At 36.9% G+C, this 23,240-nt stretch overlaps 2 protein-coding genes across 2 annotated transcripts in view; both read right to left on the reverse strand.

The window, feature by feature from the left end:
• Positions 1–2,159: 2,159 nt before the first annotated feature.
• LOC141336147 (tripartite motif-containing protein 16-like) overlaps positions 2,160–23,240 on the reverse strand; it is a 34,743-nt gene continuing 13,662 nt past the window's right edge. Inside the window, exon 3 of the mRNA XM_073841680.1 lies at positions 2,160–3,039. Coding sequence (XP_073697781.1) covers positions 2,492–3,039 — 548 coding nt within the window. The 3' untranslated portion in view covers positions 2,160–2,491. The remainder of the gene's footprint in view (positions 3,040–23,240) is intronic.
• LOC141336226 (NLR family CARD domain-containing protein 3-like) lies at positions 10,175–17,594 on the reverse strand. Its single transcript, XM_073841781.1, has 4 exons — positions 16,646–17,594; positions 14,398–14,571; positions 11,950–12,041; positions 10,175–10,362 (listed from the first exon to the last, which is right to left on the reverse strand). Exons 1-4 carry the CDS (start codon positions 17,335–17,337, stop codon positions 10,175–10,177), a joined length of 1,146 nt encoding a protein of 381 aa, XP_073697882.1. The 5' UTR covers positions 17,338–17,594.

Consider the following 23,240-nt stretch of genomic DNA (forward strand, 5'->3'; position numbering starts at 1 on the left):
AGTTGGCGAATTTTAATTTTTCTGACGATGCTATGAAATGGATGGAGTCCTATCTCACTATGAGAAGACAATGTACCAGAGTTGGGAACAAGATGTCATTATTTAGTAACTGTTCTGTTGGCGTCCCGCAAGGCTCAGTTTTAGGCCCTTTGTTATTTAGTATGTATGTTAACGACTTACCGCTAGCATGTCCTGAAATTGACATCCAAATGTATGCAGATGACACAGTCATTCTGGCACATGGAAAAGACAGATATGAAGTGGCAACCAAATTAACAGCAGCATTGGCAAAGATTGCCACCTGGCTTTCTGAGTCTTGCCTGACACTTAACATCAGTAAAACTGTGTGTATGTATTTTTGTATAAGGAAAACTGGAAATCAGACAGATGTCATTGTAAATGGGGAAAAAATCCAAATTGTGTCACACTTTAAATATCTGGGAGTTACTCTTGATTCACAGTTGTCTTTTAAGAAACATATATAGCAGGTTTGCAATATTGTTAAATTTAATTTAAGAAATTTTAGACACATACGTAATCAGTTACCTCTAGATGCTGCTAAATTGTACATGCACTCAATGATTTTTTCGCATTTTGCATACTGCATCACAAGTTGGTCACAAACCGGAAAAACAATACTTGCTCCACTACAAGCGCTATATAAACAAACTCTCAAAGTATTAGATAAAAAGCCATCAGGTTATCACCACTGCAACATCATTCAAAAGCATAAACTCATGACTTTTCAAAATTGTATGCACTACGCCAATGTTTGCTTAGTGTACAGAATAATTAATAATCTGGCTGCACCCCCTTTGGAGGAGTTGATATCTTTACTCTCCGGCAGTAGGAGAACAACCAGGGCGACCAGTAGAGGTTACTGTGCCGTACAGCACAGACGCACTGAGTTTGGCAGATCAGCCTTCTCTATCAGAGCCTCCAATTACTGGAACTCCAAACCAAACGAGATCAGAGACATCAGTACATTCACTGGTTTTAAATATAAGATAAAATCATGGCTTAAATCTACTCAATCATGTACTCATCAATCATAAACTTCAAAAATTCTTTATTGTTATATTCTAACATTGCATTGTTGTGTCTATTAATATAACATTTTATTCTTTCCGCTGTTGTGTTTTGTGTTTTTAAGAGTGTGAAACTTTTTGTCTGAAAGTCTACTGTGTGATGATGTTTGTACGGTTTATTTATATGTGTTTGTTGGATTAACTGTATGTTATTTTTTTATTTTATTTATTTATTTTATTTTTTTCCTGCCCAGGGACTACAGATGGAATTTTGCTTGTAGCTAATTCTGGTATGGCTGAGGGCCATGCACTGTCCCTGTTAAATAAATAAATAAATAAATAAAGTGTGGAGAAGTGAGTGCATTACCAGCCAGAAATGTTTGGGCCACAACTGAGCACCACTACACACACACACACACACACACACACACACACACACACACTTTTTTATTTTTATGTTTTACGGGTTCATTGCTTTGGCTTAATAGTTTTTCTATTGTACAAAGTGTATTCTCTAACTCCTTACCCTAACCCTACCCCTCACACAAAACTACAGCCATTTTTTACATTCTTAAAACACCTTATTTTTGTGATTTATAACCAAAAAATATCCCCACAAAGTCAAAATGTACTGGTATTACTGACGTTTGCTCAATATAACACAGTTAATACTAGGTACACACACGTCTCTCTCATGCACTCTTTCACTGAACACAGAAATCTTTACCTCTGTCTTTTTTCAGGTTAAATTTTAAATATATTATATATATTATATATAGTCTCAAAAGACTAGTTTCCGATTGTATTTACAGCATTATATTAATGCAGATTTTGTAGAGATGAATCTAAGCAGACAGTGATGTGAATGTGATCTGAGTGAGAGCTGAGGCTCAATCTGTTGTGTTCATGGAGATCTAGTAAAGCAGAAAAGACCATTATTTGAGAAGAAGAGATGCTGATGAAGATTTTCTAGTGATCAAGCAGCAGATTGAAGCTCCTGAAAGACTGGAATTACAGCAAGATCAACTGTGTTCAGCAGCGATACTGTGAGTGTTTGGACACAATTCATTTAGAGAACTGAGTGTTAAATCACCGCAGACACAAAAATAAAGCAGACGATCAGGAGACAGATTCATTCTGAGTCAATTCAGCCTCTGTTTCATTCTGATCTCAATCACATTCATGATTATTCACACTGTCATCAGTTCATATCAGAGATTCATAAACAAGTTCATCATTAAATGAGTCACAAATGTACTTTTATTAATTCTGATGATCAGTTTACAATATAAATATTAAAGCAAACATATTCCTCTATTAAAGATTCAGAACAGTATGTGTCTGATCCAGATTATAACTTCTGGATGACAATGAAAAACTAATTACAAACAAATGAATACAAATGTAATGATGTGAGATTAGATGACTGTGAACATCAGAAAGAGGATTTACAGACAGTCTCTCTATCGTTTAATATCACACAGAGACACTGAGGAATAATGATAAACCCCAAATCCAGCATATAGTGGTTCAGTGAATGTGGTGTTGAATGTGTGTAAGTGTGTGAGTGTGTGTGTGTCAGAGACACTGTAGAAGGACAGAGAGCCGATCGACACGTCCACATACACTCCTACTCTATTAGAGGATGAACGGATGTCAGGTATATCAGTGCTGTTATTATTGTGACGGACAGTGAATCTGTGATCAGAGCACCACAGACTCCAGGATTTGTCATTAGATCCAAACTGACAGTCTTCACTCTCTCCTCCTTTCCTGCTGATTCCTTTATATGACACTGATATAACAGCACCATCTCCGCTCCATTCAGTCTCCCAGTAACAGCGTCCAGTCAGACTCTCAACACACAGAACCTGAGGAGCATCATCATCAAATCTGTCTGGATGATCAGGATACGGCTGATGATCTTTCACTAATGTGATCTTCCTGTTGTCATCAGACAGAACGAGTCGAGTGTTTGCTGTGTTTGGATCCAGAGTGAGATCACAGGCATCTGAACACAAGAAGAGAGAAACATCAAGAACAGCTCAACAGTGAAGATGTCTGTGTGTGTTTACAGCTTTGACTAGATTTGTCCAGAATGTCCTCACTATTCACAGATGTGTTCACTAATATAGAGAAAGCTGGTTTAAATGTTAAAGCATAACGATAGCAGGTTTCTGCAGCAGCGGCTCGCTTTGGTTTCAGATGATCCTGTGTGTGTTTGTGTGACTGTGAACAACATCAACACTTTCTATTTACAGTGTGTTTCTGCAGCGTTGATCATTGGAGCCAATCACAGACGAGTTTGTTGAGAGAGTGAACACAACGGCCAATCAGAGTCATTTATTCAGAATCTGCTCAATACACCAGAGTTTGTTCAACATGAGCTCTCCCAGAAATATGAGAATAAATATGTAGATATATTTTAGGAAATATTTCTTGGCCATTTTTTGTTTATACAATGTCACTACTTTCACTTTTACTGTGTGTGTGTGCATATATATATATATATATGCACGCACATTTTTTACAATATTTGTATGACTGGTAACAACGGCTGCCAAACAAAACTCACCCCAAAAAAAGAAAATTTCTAGTTTTTTTTCAAATGGAATTTACTTTTTTTTTTTTTTTTTTTACAGAATTTTAAAGTGGAAGATGGATGGACTTGCAAGTGCAATTTGTGTCATAATATAAAACAACAATGCCAGAAAAACCACAAGTCTTAGTGTGGATAAAAGGCCAAAATATTGAGAAAAAATTGCATTTTCCAATCTATCTAGATTAATATGGATGTAGCTTACAGTTTTTGTCATCTGCTTGCACACACAATCTTTACTTGTCACACAATTTGTGAAAGCTGACACTCAAACACCAGAAGCACACACCAAATCTGCAAAACCATACGCTAATTCTCAGTCTTTGACTCGGTTTTAAATTTCATAAAGCACTTTTTGTAAAACACAACACACAATTCTCTGTGTAACACAAAAATCTAACAGGAAGTATCTTGATTTCCTTTTTCAAACACAAGCGATGAAGATGCCACACTAATAGATCAGTGCCTCACACTAACTCCTCTCTTGTGCAAACACTCATGGCCAGGGATGGAAATTCGCACCCGCCACCAGCCAAATGCGGGTGATTTTGTGTTGTGGCGGGTAAACTCGCTTCACCCACCGGCCACCGTGGCGGGTAAATAAAAATAACATACTTCAACCGGACGGCGTGAGGCAGTAATGCACCTTAACGTTGGTTGCGAACTGCAGTTAAAATACACGAAGAAGACGACGGCGGACACTTTTAGCGGAGGCACACCTTCAAAAAAATGTGTACGTATACGTATAAACGTTGTTGTTCTGACGGCAAACCAAAAAATCATCTCGGCATCATTCACAGTTAGTTATTTATCAGAGAACACAGAGCACAACTAGAATGTCGGCGCGGCTATTAATACTCATTGGAATCAATCATTTGCACGTGCTTTTCTGCTTATTTAAAGTGAAAGAGAGACTCATTTAAGCGCTCTCAAATAGATTATTGTCTGTGCGCCCACAGAACGCAAAAAGGAGAGTGACAGATTTAAACAATTGTTAAGGGAATAAGCAAATGTAATACTGATTTAATACAACAGTTCTATAACAAGAAAGTATCAAATGGCCTGAGTTGTCTGCCAATATCTCTATTGCCTGATTTTACTCTATTTCTTTAAATGAAAATATTTCTAAATGAGTAACAGCCCAGCCGCTGCGCATCTCTAAAAGCAAACCAGCGGTGTTTCATTCATGAATGAAAGCGCATTTTGAACCAATCTTCAGTTCATTATTATCCGTTCATAAAGAAAGTCACTTGCTTCATTCCCGAATGAATCAGCCGTTCAAACGAATAATTTGTCTTACTGCCACCTGCTGGCGGATTTAGTGTCATTGTAACGTATACTTAGTTATTTAAAACTTAATATTTCTATATTAAAAAATGTATATTTAATACATTTATCTCAACATGAATTTATTTGCACTTATGCCACCCCTGAGCCTCATTAAATGTCTGAAATTGCACCTGCAAGCCACTTTTGTATTCCTTTGTGCCACCTCTATAGTACAAATTATTTTTTATTAATACTAATTTTATATGATTGGTAATATAGTTGTCTTATTCTGCTATTAAATTGTTTTAATTAGAAATTTAAAAAAAATAAAATATAATATATATTTTTTAATTGACATATAATGACATTTAATTAAAATAAAAATGCCATAACAAAGGTAAAAAGAAACTGCCACTGTAAATCACATTAATGAGTCAATTACCACCTCAAGGCTAATTTTTTATCAGATTTTTTTTATTATTGATCAGAAGATGCTTCAACATGTTTTAAATCAGTAGGACACGCACTATAAGAAGGAAAAAATTGCTTCTAAAGTGGGTGTGTGACAGGTATGGCTGTGGAATGGTGTTTGGCAAAGATTTTTTGGAGGAAAAATTTTAAGTCAGAAGTTTTTTTTTTTTTTTTTGCTTTGATCCCTGGGTTTGTAAGAGAGAGAGAGAAAATACCAGTATTTTATTGAGACTTGAGATTAAATAAACTGCTCAAGTATAGTAGATCTTGTAGTATTAATTTTCACATGCAGCTACACATTGTTGGTTAAAAACATTTAGTGGCTGGTAGATTTTGAAATTGTTTTTTGATTTGTAGATTTTGTTAATTTCCATCCCTGCTCATGGCTTTACTAAACACCAACTAAACATGGCTTTAGAATAGGCCTTGAAATATGCTTTGGAATAATCACCTTTTTCAAAATTATGTTTGGTTTCAGTCCAGCTACTGTACACATGCTTGATATACACTACCAGTCAAAACAGTGAGATTTTTAAATGTTTTTTTATTGTCTTCTGCTCACCAAGCCTGCATCTATGTGATCTAAAATACAGCAAGAGCAGTAATATTGGGATATATTTTACTATTTACAGTTTTTCTCAGTTGCAAAAACACTATAACCAGACTTTTGAACTAAAATTTCAAAACCATAAAAATGACACCCATTTCCCTAAACTATAAACACTATTCTCCTGCTTTAGTCAGATTTGGTGAACTGTTACTGTAAAACTCTACACACAAATCCCTACATTTCTCCTCAAAGACCATGTGGTCATTTAGAAACACTAGCATTCAATATTGTTCACTTGAGTCTGCAAAGTCTGAGCTCAATTAGCACACAATTATCAGTAATTACAGAGAGCCAGTATTTATGTGCTTGTCAAAACCATTCACACACTTTTTTGTTAACTGTGAAACAGAACGTTGAATTTTTCAAGCAGCAGATCTGCAATTCCTCTCCATAACAAACTCCCTCTTATCCAGATTTTTGTAGTCGCTCTGGCGTTTGTCAAAAAGCTCTTTGTGTTCAGACACCAAAGACACCAGCAACTCCACATTCATCTTGCCTTGAGGACTCTTCATCTACTTTCCTCTTCCTCATTACGTCCTCAGCAACACAAGAAAGCAAAAGTGAAGCACAACCGCAACACGGCTGTTGTCATTTACACACAATAATTCAGAATTCTTCACTGTTTTGAGAGTACAGAAGAGTGCAAATACCAGATGATGGAAGAGGAGTAAGAGCAAAACCAAAAACAGTCTTTTCAGATTAAATCAGAGCTGCTGTAATAGACCATGTTCTTGTGCATGGAATGACAGAGGCAGAACAAAGAGTTACACAGTTTTTACTATTCATTATCTTTGTTCTAATGTCCGTCCTTCAATTTTACTTCTTCAAATGTTATTTCAATTCACTTGATTGTTCCAAATTACCATCTGTTGTATATGTTCTCTATTCTTATGTATGCTTTGGCAATGCAAAATGTGCTTCTGTCATGCCAATAAAGCTGTTTGAATTGAGTGAGTGAGTGAGTGAGTGAGTGAGTGAGTGTGTGAGAGAGAGAGAGTTTTTTTTTTTAGTTTTAACAACAACTTTTATTTCTCAGAGCTTCACACTGCAATTGTTACATTCTAATCACCTTCTTGTCACATATTATTCTTTCTTCCATATCCTAATACTTATTGCAATACCAAATCAAAAACAACATTCCATCCACAACTGTGCAAATAGCTTCATTATATCCCCACCTTTGCAAAAAACCTTCATAATCATTAACCAGCTTATAAAACTTAAAATCAATCAGAACCAGACTTTTCACCAAATTTTTAAAAACAGTCTTTCTGCCCCACTAAACCTTCTAGTTTTTTCTTCCTTGAAATATATATAGCTCTTTTAGCTTGTCCAATCAAGAAATTAAGCAATTGACATTTACTTTTTTGTGTCGCTCTATAACATGGACCAAGAATGAAATTCTGAATGGAGAAATTGTCACCAAAATTAAAAAACATTAACTTCAAATAGCTTCATTATATCCCCACCTTTGCAAAAAAACCTTCATAATCATTAACCACCTTATAAAACTTAAAATCAATCAGAACCAGACTTTTCACCAAATTTTTAAAAACGGTCTCAACACTAAACAAATTCATTAACCTTAAACATTCTAAAAAGCAGTGAAAAATCGTTTCCCTTATTTTACAGAAAGGACATTCATCAGACACATTAGAATTGATAACACTCACAAATGCATTAACAGCAACTGTGCCGAGGAATATTTTCCACTGAAGATCACCAGTGTGCTTTTCTAATGGTAGTTTATAAAGAATTCTCCATACAGGTTTAACGTCATTTTCCAACCCCAGTTTTTCTCTCCACACGGTATCTTTTAGTTTTTTAAGAATTGTTTTGTTTAAGATCTTTACACAGCATTTATATAACACTTTACTTTGAACATCTTGAAAATTCAAATTCTCCAGACCCTCCAAATCCAAAAAAAAAACCCACTTAAACTCTTTAAATCAGGAGTAATTAAAATAGTTTGAAAAGGATCTGAAGTAGTATAAACCACTTTGCCATTATAATATTCTTTCAACACCATTTTTTCTTCTACTGTCAACCTTTGCAGTAATAACTCTAACACTTTACCAACTTGTCGTACAGAACGAATTCCCAAATGAGAAACCACAGCTTGAGAATTACATAGCTCAGGACCACCAATGTCCATTAAATGATGAACACAGTATTTGAGATAGTCCTGGTGTGGCTTCACAAGCCACATCCAACCTCGCTCCATGAACAAGAGGTTCCTCAAAGGTTTCCAAAAATATGTAAATGTCTCAATAAAAGACTTATCTTGCAACAATAAGACATTAAAGTGCCAATAAGCACTTTTGGGTTTTATATTTGCCACATAATATTCTCCAGATATCATAGAGATCGTGTTCGGAAATGAGTTTCAACATTTCATGCTGAGATTAGGGCTGGACGATTGGGCCTAAAATCAAAATCTCGATTAATTGAACATTTTAACCTGATTACGATTAATCAACGATTATTTTATTCATTAATACAATTATATTTAATTATATTTAAATAATATTTATTTTTTTGCCCTCATAGTTCACTGACAAGTTTTGTACAGTAAATATGCTCACATATTACAAGTGAGAGATTTTTGAATGAAGGGTGCACACACTATCTACTATCTATGATTATTTATTGAACATCAGTGTTGAACAACTGAAATTAAAGCACACATTGCTTAAAATGAAAAGTAAAATTTTTCTTAAATTAGTGAAAATAAATAACTTGCACTTTTGGAAACAAAATAAATTATTTATAAAATAATAATAAATATTAAAAGTAGAAAATAAGCACTATCTCTTCTAAATAAATTTACTCTTGTATATCCTGCAAATACTTTTTACTGTATAAATACTGCTTAAGCTCTCCATCGACATGTCGGCGGAATAACGCAACGGAGCGGAGCGGGGTCACCTGACTCCACACGCAGTAATGTTTTTAAAGGGAAAGTAATTGAAATAATTGACCTGAAAAATTTTGATCGATTATAGGTTCTGAATTTCAATTTCGATTACTTTTCGATTAATCGCCGAGGCCTAGCTGAGATGCAATATGGGGCTCTTTATGGTTCCTATCTACTTTAGCATCTTCTGTGCAGTTAAAGTCTCCTCCCATAAACATATACTCTTCTTGTTCCAAACTAGAAAGAGCATCATTCATTTTTTTTCAAAAAGTAAACCCTCTCAGGACCACACACAGGGGCATAAACATTTACAAAAACTAAAACAAATTTGTCAAATTTTGCTCTAACTTTCAATAGTTGCCCTTCAACAATGAGTTCAACATCATATGATAAAGGTTTCATGTGTTTTTGAAACAGAACCGCTACACCACCACTAGAAGAACTTTTATGACTCAAAATAACTTCTCCATCCATCCCATTTTCCAATCAGTCTCATTTTTTGCATCACTATGGGTTTCTTGAACCAATATCACATCATATTTCTTTTGTTTTATTAATTCAAAAAGCTTAGTTCTCTTCCCACTTTCTCGTACTCCATTGACATTGAGTGTGCCCAATCTTAGCGTGCTCATATATGTATAAATAGAGACCAAAACTGGGCAAAGCAACCAAAAAAACAACACAAGAAAAATAAAGAACTCCTTCTGTTTCAAATTCATCATTAAGTATATTCATTTTAGTCTTTTGCACAAATTTTTTCAATCTGTAAATCTCTTGATCAGTCAAACTATTTGCACCCTTCTCTTTCATTGACATTTTTGCTGAATTAACAAACAATTCTCGATCCGGGAAGTAATCTTCCACTCTCACTCCTTTCATTCCCTTAGTTGTTTGTAAGAATGTTCTTATTTTCTCAATCGTATAATCACTTCTAACGGATCTTTTTAGTGAGGCTGAATTCACAGATCCTGAAGAATCACTCCCACTTTCTGGGGCAGATTGAGACTCATCAACATTGCTCATCTCTGATCTGAATCTCAGAATCTCCAACATATTTTCCAGATATTTCATCTCCCGTTTCTTTCCTAACTCTCTTCCCACAGCCTTTTTTCTTCAATTTCCGTTTAATTAAACACACTTTCATCTTCTACCATTTCCATATCTTCCTCACCTCCTATTACAACCACTTTAGGATCAGTTGCCTCAAACTCTTTCCTATTTGCTTTTTCATCCTCATTCACAACCTCTTCCAAGTTTTCCTTTTCAACTTCATTCATATTTCAATCTCCCTTTTCTGTGTCAGCACTCGATCCTTCACCAGTTTCTGACTGTCCCTGTTCTTCATTTCTACCCACATTTGTCTGCTCCTCACTCTCATTCTCATTTAGAGGCACTACTGAATCAACCTTCTCAGGACAAACACGAATTATATGTCCCTCTTGCCCACAGCCATAGCACTTCATACTTTCTGACGTTGCATAGATCACATAATCATAACTGTCCACCTTAAATTTCATGACTAAGCTTAGCTCCTCATTTTCATTTTCTAGAATCATATATGTCTGTCTTCTAAATTAAACCACATGTTTCAGCTGAGGTAACTTACACCCTAAAGCAATCTTCCTGATTTTAGACACAACTTTACCATGTCGCATTAATTCTCTTTCAATCATCTCATCTCTGATGAATGGCGGTACATTTGAAAGTGTAATCCTTTTCGCCGGCTGGACTAAAGGCATTACCGGGGTAAACGCACTGTTGACGACAATCCCTCTCACTACAACATCATTAACTTTCTCTACACTGTTCAAAAAAATCACTACAGCACTATTCATTCTAGCTGCAGACAAAATACTAGAGTATCCAACTACTTCAGCGACTGCAATAGTGCAATCTTCAACCGAGCAACGCTCTGCAGTGATGACTTTAATGCCATGCTTCCGCGTTAAGTTATCTAAACTTTGAGACGCCGCCATATCGGCCAGTGTCTCTACTTACTCAATATTGTACTAGCCAAACAAACGATTTACACAACCACAGCCGTAACAAAGGAGTAAATTAGAAAAACTCACTCATTCAACGCCACACACTCCTCCGCTCACACGCTCCCCACAGACACTCCGCACATGCACACGAGAGAGAGAGAGAGAGAGAGAGAGAGTGTGTGTGTGTGGGTGTGTGAGAGAGAGAGAGAGAGAGAGAGAATGAATGAATGATGCATTTATATAGCGCTTTCATTGTGTATTGCCGTACACCCAAAGCGCTTTACAATCATATGGGGGTTCTCTCCTCAACCACCACAAGTGTGCAGCATCCACTTGGATGATGCGTCGGCAGCCACAGTACAACGGCGCCAGTGCGCTCACCACACACCAGCTACAGGTGGAGAGGAGAGAGTGATATAGCCAATTCAATGAAAATGAGAGTGAGTGAGTGGGTGTGTGTGTGAGAGAGAGAGAGAGAGAGAGAGAGAGAGAGAGAGAGAGAGAGAGAGAGAGAGAGTGAGAGTGTGTGTGTGTGTGTGTGTAGACCTACACTTTCGCAGTCCAGCTGTCATCATGACCTCTCCTCCATGATCCACACTATAAACACACAAACACACATTAATGTAGATCTGCATCACACACACACACACACACACACACACACACACACACACACACACACACACACACACATTTAGTATGATAGTATTAGTGTTTGACATACTTGAGTATCTCTAGTTTATAGTTGGGATCCTCCAGTTTGTGTTTGAGCAGCTGTACTCCTGATTCTCCTGGGTGATTGTAGCTCAGATCCAGCTCTCTCAGGTGTGAGGGGTTTGAACTCAGAGCTGAAGACAAATAACCACAGCCTTCCTCTGTCACCATACAGCCTGACAACCTACAGACACACACAGACAGATCATCTACAGACACACATCAATATTATGACCAGCTGACTGTACTTTATCCTTTATATGTTCTTCAGTACCTCAGTATCTGCAGCTGACAGTTTGGACTCTTCAGTCCATCAGAAATAATCTTTACTCCTGAATCCTGCAGGTCATTGTTACTCAGATCCAGCTCTCTCAGGACACAGTTTGAGGATTGAAGAGCTGATGACAAACTCTCACAACACTGAGCAGAGAGATTACAGCCAGCAAACCTGAAAGAGAGCAGAACACACACATCAACATTCAGATCATCTACAGACACACATCAACATTATGACCGACTAACTGTACATTCAATTATACTTAATTACACTTTATTGGTGGAATTTCTTCCAAAAATGTTCTTGCATCTCACAGTGTGTACTGTCTCACATCAATACACTTCCACACCAATGAATAAGCAAACACTACAATAGACTCAACTTAATAAAACAATAACAGCGATACAAATACATGGCTACAGTACATTAGTATAGTCCTTTCTACTTTCCGGAGCCCAGAGGCCTACAAGACCCCTAATTCTGATTTATAAATTTTACAGACTGATAAACAAAGCATTTACATAATCTGCAACTCTAAGCCTCTGCTTGAAGATAAAAAGTGATATGCCTCATACAAAATGTGAGAAGGGTCAGACATAACTTTTCCTATGACACCCTGAAGCCCCCCTGCAGTGACAGACCCCTTCACCCCCAGAATATGATTTTAAACATGAACTAAACCGAATGCATTTCGACTGAAATATTGGTACCCCTCTGATCTGACTGTGCCACCTCAGATTCAATTTCATCCTCATCTGCAGAATGTTTAAAAAAATTAGTCTAGTCTTTCTATAGCCTTCCAAAAAAAAAAAAAAAAACTTGTTCAAACATCAACTAAATGATCTGACCACTCAGGTATGAATGAATTAAGAATATTAACACTCTGGCCTTCTCATTATCTACTACTATAGGTTTCTGTGTTGTTGACAATCTGATCTCCTTTTCTAGCGGATTTAATTCTGTTGTATCCTTCTTCTTAAAAGCACTTTTCTCTAGATTCATCACATGCCTAACATCTTTAGTAATGTACATCTCATTATTCGGACAGACTGTAATCTCCTTAGTTGGTATCACTGACTGCACACAGAAACCTATGTAGTCTGTTAATGCTTTTTTCTCTGGTTTACTGCTCTTCAGCTTAGATTTATACATTTCTACTAGGGATGCAACAATACAGTTAGTCCACGGTTCAATATGTACCTCGGTTTTCGGTTCGGTTCGGTTCTGATATCTTGCCACTTTGCTGTGGGTTTTTTTGGAACAAATTAACAAAATACTCCTGTAAACCTCTGCACGCTAGATAAAGTGTGGTTTAGTATGTGTCTGCTTAATTTTTCTTTTGAGAGAGGTATAATTTTTTAGATTTTTATGCAAAATAGAATGGGTTTCATTCATACTGGATGCCAGAGGGCGCCCTTGTGCAAAAAAAGAAAACTAAACACATATGCATCAAAGAAGTAGCGCTAATAACGTTCCGTTCCAGCTTCTCTAATATGGATAAAAGCATCGCTATTGCTGTAACTTATTAAAAACAAGATATAACGGTAAACGTTTTGAATGATGAAATCTAAGGACAATAAACACTCGTCTGCAATAATATATGGTTTATCTGTGTTCTTCAAGCCATCTCGGGTATTTTCATAAGCCATTGCTAATCGACATACATTGAATATGAGTATAGAATTTATCGTCTGCCTCATTCTGTGATGAGAATCCACATCAGATCACAACATAAGGAAGTTATTTCAAACACTCGACTGATGTTGTGAATTAAAAACAAGTTATAATGTTTTTGTAACTTTATTTTATAACTTTTGTTGGACAACAGGTTTAGAAAGGCTTATCATTGCATGCCATTAGAATGGAAGATGCTCTGCGTGTTGCGTTATTTTTTTCAAATATAAGAGGGGACGCGTTTTCTCATTTCAGCACATGAAATCATGGGCAAACATACAGCAAATTCCAAGAGAAATAAAAGGAAGGAAGATATTTAGATGCAAAACCGAAAAAACTGCAATTCACAAGCGCGTATTGAACCGTGGATGTCGTATCGAACGGTTCGATATTATATTGAGTATTGTGACATCCCTAATTTCTACAAGATGTACCACATTATGATCCGGGTTTGCAACCGGTGACCTTATCCTGGACACATATGCTCCCTCCACATTTACTAAACAATTAGCAGCAAGTTACTCTTCTTTGATTGGCCCTTTAAATATCACTTAAAACCCAGCATTGTTATTATATCCAGTTTAAACTGGTTCATATCAACAAGTACTGGAGCGTCTGGATGCTGCATATGAACACAATCTGCCACAGCAGTCACCACTCTCATTGACTTTCCACTGTGAGCTACATAAACCACCACCAGAACACAACCAAATTACCTGGACAGGTAGAAATCAGACTCAAATACTAAATCTCCACGTCTGTGTCACAAACCTTTCCATTCACTTTATACTGATGACACCATATATCTTTATATAGACAGATCCCACATTATCTCTTGTATGTTCTTCAGTACCTCAGTATCTGCAGCTGACAGTTTGGACTCTTCAGTCCATCAGAAATAATCTTTACACCAGAGTCCTGCAGGTCATTGTTACTCAGATCCAGCTCTCTCAGGACACAGTTTGAGGATTGAAGAGCTGATGACAAACTCTCACAACACTGAGCAGAGAGATTACAGCCAGAAAGTCTGGAAGAGATAAACAATAATAATAAAGACATGTAAAGAGGATTTTAATAGTGCAATGACAAAACAACAGAAAAGAACAAGTAGAAGAAGAATAAGTTACCAATCAAAATTAATTTGTACTACAGAAGTGGCACAGAAGAACACAAAAGTGTCTTGTAGGTGTATTTTCATGTTTAATGAGGCTCAGGGATGGCAAGAGAGCAATCAAATTCATAAATTCATGTTGAGATTAATATTTTAAACATAACATTTTGAATATAGAAATATTAAAGGATTTAAATCACTGAAAAGATATTTAAAACTGATTTAATTACTGAATCATATCATCCATTTGATTTGTTTGAACGGCTGATTTATTCAGGAATAAAACAAGTGACTGTCTTTATGAATGGGAAACTGAATCATTGATGCGTTGAAAAACACATTAGTTTATAAACTAAACACCGCTGTGTTTGAATGGAGATGTGCAGCGGCTCATTTGTGACTTGTTTCAAACTATTTGTGACGACAAATTAGAGCAAAATCAGACAATAGTGTTACAGTCAGACAATGTAAGTCAATTAATAATAACTTCTTGTGTAACTGTTGTATTAAAGCTGTCGGCTGATATCCTCATGAGCAGTGCATTGATATGCAGCACCTTTGCACTTCGGGCACTTTAGTTTGGGCACATAATGTCCTTACGACAGAAGAAAGAAAGACACAAACATCTTGGATGACAAGAGAGTGAGTACATATCTGGATATCTGTTTATCTGTTTTGTTTGTTAAATGTAAGTTTTCATTTTTTTAAAGTAACGATCAAGCGGCAGACAGTGAGTTGATCATAGCATATGTTTGATCAGTTTAGTCTTCTTAAATCATCACGACTTGCCTAAAATAAAAATTCTAGATATAAAACAGTTCAAGCATATCACAATGTTAAACGCTTAACCGATATAAATGTGTGCTGCTAGACCCATATCCAGTCGTTTGTGTGGAGAGTGGAAGCTGAAGTGCAGGACATGTAGGCTTCAGACGATCACTCTTTAAGATTTTTTTCAGTGGAAATAATTTAAAATATGAAACTCCATTCGAGCCGCTGTTGATAGTCGCAGTAGCCTGATATCATGTTGTTTCCATCAGCATGCCAAGTTTTTTCCTCACCATTATTGATGAATGTGTAAAATATAAACATAAGGAGAAGCCTAAAACAAGCCCGATCCAGACACACATCTGAGCTATGACCTGAGAATTGTCCAGCTCAGCCCTAGGGCCGTAAATAAGTCCGCTGGGGCCCGTCTGGATCTGGCTAAAATACAAGGCTCCAACCCAGAAGAGTTTCACTGAACTTACAATTGTGACATAAATATTATGATTGTACTTCTGACAAATTGTGACCATTTACTTGTTTCACATAAATACAGCGCTTTCATGTTTTAACTCATTCAAAGGAACGATTTCATGAAAAAACTGATCAACATTTTCTTAGCTCATGGACATATATTTGTTGTCTTGTCATGAGGGCTGTTCTGTAAACCAGAATAAATGCGTCATAAATGGACAGATAATGAATAAGAACATGTGTGACCTGCTGAAATGTTTCTAAACCTGTTGTGACATTAATATGATCCTGATGGTGACAAAGTAATTATGTGTTAGAAAACTAAACCTATATCTCTCATAATAGGTACTGTAATAGTCAAATAGCTGGAACATTAAACATTTATTATTAATAATTAGTGAAGATTAAATGTTATATTATTATTGCTATAGATATTACCAGTAATGTATGTCACTATTTTATCTTCATTCACAAGTGAAAATGTCTGAATTCCAGCTTTACTGATGAATAGTGTCTGTCTCTTTGCTTCATCTGCTGCTGATTTAATGAATGAGTTTCACATCAGACTGAGTGTATTTACTGCAGCACTAACACACATTTTGATCAACTATCTACTGTATTAAGAGTGTTGTGACTCATTTAAGATTCTGGCCTGTCATTTAGGAGAAAATCTCTCATTTAGGAACATTTACTTTAAAGATGTCAGATTCATTATTAAATATGATACTATAGTTAATAATTAAACACTCACAGAGCTTTTCTGCAGTTGATCACAGCTGGTATCAGTCTTCTTCTGCCCTCATCTGATGTGTTGTATTTCATGGGGTCCAGCTCATCCAGCAGCTCCTCTGACATCTGAATCATGTAGGAGATTGTTGAGCAGTGACCAGGAGAGAGTTCCTCATCTGAGTGTTTGTCTGATTTCACAAACTCCTGAATCTCTCTGGACAGAGTCTGATCTTTCACTTCCAGCAGACAGAGGAACAGATTGATGGATTGACCAGCTGAGAGACGATACTGATTACTAAAATTATCATCATCATCATCATCATCATCATCATCATCATCATCATCATCTGTGATCTTCTCTTTAATGTACTGTGTGGTTCTCCTGATGGTCTTTGGTCTGTTCTCTGTGTGTGTCAGTAGATCCTGTAAGAGTCTCTGATTGGACTCCAGTAAGACGCCCAGCAGAAACCGCAGAAACAGATCCAGCTGGCCATTCTCACTCTTAAGAGCTTTATCTACTGCTGATGTTAGTAGACCATACAGAGAGTCATTATTAAATCTGTAAAATCCAAATTCACGCAGCGTCTCTGTGTTCTTCGTTAAATAGCAGTAATTCAGATGAGGCTGTAAAGATGTCATTGCAGTAGATCGGAGTGTCTTGTGAGTCTTGTGTTCTGGCTGTTTTCTCCATCTGTAAAACCTCATGTTCTTCATTCACTCCTTCTCTCTCTCCCTCTATGATGTAGAGCTGTGTGTAGATGCTGTTCAGGAGGGTTTCATTCTTCTGGAGTTTCAGTCCCTCAAATAATCTCTCATACTTGTTCTTCATGCTGGTTTTGTGCTGGTCTTTGACTCTCTGTAGTTCATCATTCACTGGTTGATCATTTCTATCCAGGATCGGTGTAACAGGAGTGAATGTACTGGTCAGACGGATGGCAGAGGGTCTAAACTGTAAGTTGGAGACTTCATTTATTCTGCTGACACAACAACAACAAAAGACAATACATTATAATCATGAAAAAGTACTGAAATGCACAAAGTGCTGTTAAAATGACAGTAAATCAATACAGATGTCATTCTTATATTTTGTGTCAAATTATTGTCTTGCATATTAACTTCATTTTAAGTTTATTTGCATAACACTTTTTGCAATGCACATTGTTCCAAAGCAGCTTCACAGATAAGAAAATACACAGAAAATGAAAGTCTTTTAATTCTCCTATAGCAAGCAGTGACAACAAACTCTCTGAGATTAAACAACTTCCTCCTCAAACTGACATCACAGGTTCTGTTAGTAATGTTCTCATATCTAGTATTTCAATCACCATCACTAATTTGTCTTTGACAGTTTCACAATGAACAAAAAATATTTCTACACTTCTCATAACAACATAAAAGGTCTCTAACACTGTGTCCTAAACAGACGTGACACAGCAGCGTAATGTGATAAAATCATCAAATATCAGTCAGACAGAAGTGTGAGCGGGTGAAATGAACTCAATCTAATTCAGAAATAAAAAACTTTAACATTATTAGAAATAGAATGTCATAGAATACACTTGTTTGAACATCTATTGTTTTCTTAAATGTATTCTCAAGATGTGAGGAACACTACCTATTACTGCTTTCAGCTATAAAGGTCTTACAAAATGATATTCCAACAACTGTAACATTAAATAAAGCACAATATGAGATCATTGTCATTCAGTAGTTTGTAAAGTCTAGTTCCAGCTGCAGTGTTGTGTGTGTTATTGATTTGATAAAGCACTGGATGACAAACTAAAATCTAATTGCAGAAAGGTTATAGTCTGATGTATTGTGTTTCAGAGTGAAGCGCAGCACTAACTTTCATCTCATGATTCTGTTTTCAGTGTCTTGGAAATCAAAACATTTCTCTTAGTTTTAACTCTCATATTAATCTATTAGTTTCCTCCTAGTTTTACTAGATCTGTCAAAACACCATCATTTACACTCACCTGGGGTCAGAGGTCACTGGTTCATTACTGAAATTAAGAGGAATAGGCATTGATCGATCACTCTTCAGAGACACACAGCTGGGTTCAGGAGATGAAGATCTCTGCCTCCCCCTGCTGGAATATATATGAGAAAACACAAATATGTCTTCCTTTAGTTCTTCCTGCTGTTAACTTCATTATGAGTCTCTCTGTTGTCTAATAGTAGGTAGTGTCTCACCTGGGGTCAGAGGTCACTGCTTCATCACTGAGTTTAGGAGGATGAGGAGTTGATCTGTCACTCTTCAGAGACTCTCTGTTGTGTCTTTGAGATGCTGTTCTCTCACTGCTCCCTTTATTATCCATAATTAACTAGAGACCAAGAGTGTAGAATATAGAATTTATTAGAGATGCTTTGACGTGTCCCAACTAATATCCAGCAACTACTAAATTGTCTCTAGCAATCATTTTGGTCAAACAATTAAATATATGTATATGCTGTTGTAATTTTGGCCTCATCTAAAGTAGGTCATACACTGATATAACCTGAGAAGTTAAAGCATATACACTAGAAAACAGTGCACTTTCACGGCACACATTTAATAGATAAGCGAAGCTAGAATATAAAACATATGAGCACAGCTGAGCTGAATAATGAAGTTCACTGTCTTTAACTTTAAATGTTGTTAAACTGAATGCACACAGCAAACTACTAGCTGAAATTAAAAACTCAGACTGAAATCAGAGCGTGAGGTTTATCTGCTAATCAGATTCATGTGAAGGTTGTGTTTGTTACTATAGAGACAGTAGAGTCATCATTGGTCCAGTTCATTTGTAATATTAATATAAAGTGATGTAGAGCGTGATTCAGACACTCAGTCTCTGATGCTGCTGTAATGTTGCTGGATCACATTGTGTAATTGTCTACTGAACATACAAACATAAAAACACCTCTCTTTATGAACTATATTTCTTGGCCTAAGCCCATTACTCTCGCTCCATACGAGAGCCAGAAAAATAGCAATCAGCTCTGCTGTATAAACAGCTAAATTGTTATTTAGCCTTTTCATTACAGCAATTTTTAGTTTTGGGATGACAAATGCTGCCCCCATTTGCTTGTCTTCTCTTTTTGATGCGTCTGTAAATATAATAGATCTATCCCCATATGTCTCCTGTATATACCATTCAACATAAGATTTATTAAATTCTTCTATTTCCTCCTTTGCCTCCAGGAGGCCAAAATCAACTGAAGGCACCTCAAGGATCCACAAAGGAACTGCAGGGTAGGAAACTGTGGGACACACAGCTAGTTGATCTACCTCAACTTCACTCGCCTTTTCTTTAATGATCCATCCAAAACTTTTCATTTTTATGTTTCCTCTCTCTTGACAGTTTGTCAAAGAATTCAGTCCTATGTGACCCTCCTGATGCCCTTTAAGATTAGCCCAGTAGACCAGAGATAGCTGATCTCGTCTGAGATGCAAAGGCATTTCTCCCAGTTCCACCTGTAAGGCTGCCACAGGAGTGGTTTTTATGACTCCACTACATAACCTCAATGCTTGATTCTGAATGATGTCTAGCTTCTTCAATATTGTTTTATTAGCAGATCTATACACAATACAGCCATAATCAAATATTGATTCGAAGCAGGCCTATTTGCACCCCACTCTACACCACGCAGACATCGCATTACATTCAACACTTTTTTACATTTCTCTATCATTTCTTTGGATATGCATTACCCACGTTAATCGCTTGTCAAACCAAATACCAAGATACTTAAAATGGTCTGTCCTTTCCAACTCTTTGCCACAAATTGTGATCTTTAAGTCCTGACTTATAGTTTTCCTTCTGAAGAACATAACTTTAGTCTTCTCCACAGATATCCTAAAGCCCCACTCTAGAGCCCATTTTTGTACCATGTCTACTGCTTGCTGCATCTTATTTACAATATGGTTTATATTTCTTCCTTTTTTCCCACATAGCTCCATCATCAGCAAATAATGCAACACCTACAGATTTATCTATGTTCTTAAAAATGTCATTTATCATAACAATAAAAAGTAATGGGCTTATTATGCTTCCTTGAGGTGTACCATTTTCAGCCTCATACTCATTGCTAAAAACCCCATTAATTCTAACTTTGATTTTCCTTCCTGATAGGAAATTTTTAACCCATCTCCACATTCTACCTCTTATTCCGAGCTGAGACAACTTGACCAGCAACCCCTCCTTCCACATCATATCATACGCTTTCTCTATGTCAAAGTATACTACTATAACAGTTTCTTTATTGACTTGAGCCTTCCTTATTACATCCTCCAGGGCTACTAATGGGTCCATAGTACCTCTGCCTTTCCTAAAACCTGACTGATAGTTATGTATTAATCCTTTGGTTTCTAGATAATATGTAAGTCTATCATTAACCATTCTCTCAAGAGTTTTCCCCATTTGGGAGGTTAGCGCTATTGGCCTATAACTGCCAGGACTTTTGGGGTCCTTCCCAGGTTTCCTTATTGGGACAATGGTGGATTCCTTCCAGGATGCGGGGAGAACTCCTTCTTCCCATACCTTATTATATAATAGAAGCAACACTCCTTTACCCTCATCACTCGGTTCCTCTAACATTCAGTGGCAAATTTGGTCCATTCCTGGTGTAGACCCGTTTACCTTCTTCAAGGCGTTGTTCAGCTCCTGAAGTGAAAATAAACTATTTAACACTCCTTCCCCTTCCTTCTCCTGCAACTCAACTCTATACTTTGCCATTGTGTCTTGCCTTGCTTTTATCTCCTCAGGACTTAAGTTTCTTGAACTGTGTACCCTAGCCAAAGTTTTTACTATTGCTTCTGCCTTATCTCTACAATTTACAATGGTTTTACCTCCTTCTACCATTACTGGATATTCATATTCCCTTCCATTTCCTCTCATCTTCTTAATCATTCCCCACACTCGTTCTATGGGTGTTGTACGTCCAAGAGAACAGCAGAACTTCCTCCAATACTCCTTCTTTGTCTTTTTAATTATTTGTCTTACCTTCGCTTGTGACCTCTTATACTCTATTAGATTCTGAAAGTTATGCGTCCTTTTCAACGTTTTAAAATCTTTGTTTCTCTTTTTAATGGCTTCATTACATTCCTTAGACCACCATGGCACTATCTTTTTCATACTTTTTGGAATGGCCCTTTCTACCACAACTACTATACTACTACTAATGTCAATACATAATTTTTCAACACTCTGATTTTTATTAACATTCAAAAGCTCATATTCACTTAAAATTACAAATTTATTCCAGTTAGCTTTTCCTAGAATCCATTTCCCCTCTCTCACCAGGGAAGTGGTCACTTCCTACGTTTTCCCTGTGTACCTCCCAACTACACTTATCTGCTATTGTTCTTGTTACCATAGTTAAATCTATAGCAGATTCGCTGCCCCTTACCACATCAACCCTAGTGCTTGAACCGTCATTTAGACAGACTATGCCTTTTTCTTCCAGAAAACTTTCAATCACACTTCCATTGTAGTCATCTTTGTTTCCCCGGAGTGTGCTATGTGCATTAAAGTCCCCACACCAGATAACTTTCCCATTTACATTCTCCCAGATTTCCTCTAACTGCTCCACTTCCAACTGTCTACATGGGTTATAAAAATTGATAACCTTCACACTGCCCATTCTAGTCCAAACTTCTATAACAATAAATTCTAAATCATTACCTTTCTTTATTTCTCTATATTGTATTCCTCTCCTGACAAATATAGCGCAACCACCCCCATTCCCTTCCCCCCTGTCTCTTCTGACACTTGAATATCCTTTTATAACAAACTCCAGTGACTGTTTTAACCATGTTTCTTGTATGCATATAATGTCCGGTTTATACTCCATATCATCCTCTTCTGTCTCTTTTAACTGCTTTAACTGCTTCAGCATATGAGAGATTCCTTGCTGTCCGTATCTGCTGGACTTCTACTGCCCTTTTCCTTTCTGGGCATCCACCATATGCAGTCGTATGGTCCCCCCCACAATTACAGCATTTCCTTCCATCCCTATCACTACATTCTCCATATTCATGCTCACCTCCACACTTCCCGCACCGCTGTTTACCTTTACAGACTTTTGCAATATGCCCATACCTTTGACATTTATAGCATCTGATCGGGGGAGGGACATATTCCCGTACATAGAAGCTCATATAGCCTATCATTACTCTTTCTGGTAGCACTTGCTCTTTAAACCCTAGGAGGACAGACGTGCTATCCAATCTCTCACCATTACGATTAGCTTGAAGCCTTTTCACACTCACTACTGTTCCTCCTTTGATAACTTTCCTGAGCTCATCCAGTTTCTCTCCCAACGGAATTCCCGATATAACCCCCTTCGCTCCCCATTCCCCAAACTCCCTAACCTCACTTACCTCTTTCTTGCACACTAACTGAATTTTAAGAGCCTTGTCCCTTTGTCCAATATTTTAACATTTGATCAATAGTCTACCATCCTGCAATATCTTCACCATTTCTATGTCTCCCAGCGCTTTCTTCAGTCCGTGTGTTAATGTACACAAACCAACATCGTTTATGTCGCCCCCTTCTTTAAATTTAACTAAGACCCTCAGATCGTCTTCCTGACACATTTTCCTTCTTACCGCTCTATCGCCCTCTCCCCTGTCC

This window comes from Garra rufa, chromosome 6 (assembly GCF_049309525.1).
Source record: "Garra rufa chromosome 6, GarRuf1.0, whole genome shotgun sequence".
NCBI lineage: Eukaryota > Metazoa > Chordata > Actinopteri > Cypriniformes > Cyprinidae > Garra > Garra rufa.

What these genes read in the sequence shown, in the direction of transcription:
- LOC141336226 (XM_073841781.1), bottom strand. Translation starts at nt 17,337, where the DNA reads ATGAAGAACATGAGGTTTTACAGATGGAGAAAACAGCCAGAACACAAG. An exon ending in ATCAACTGCAGAAAAGCTCT is followed by an intron (nt 14,572 to 16,645) that starts GTGAGTGTTTAA and finishes TATCTCTTCCAG; the next exon opens with ACTTTCTGGCTGTAATCTCT. An exon ending in CCTGAGAGAGCTGGATCTGA is followed by an intron (nt 10,363 to 11,949) that starts GTAACAATGACC and finishes ATGCAACGTCAG; the next exon opens with AAAGTATGAAGTGCTATGGC.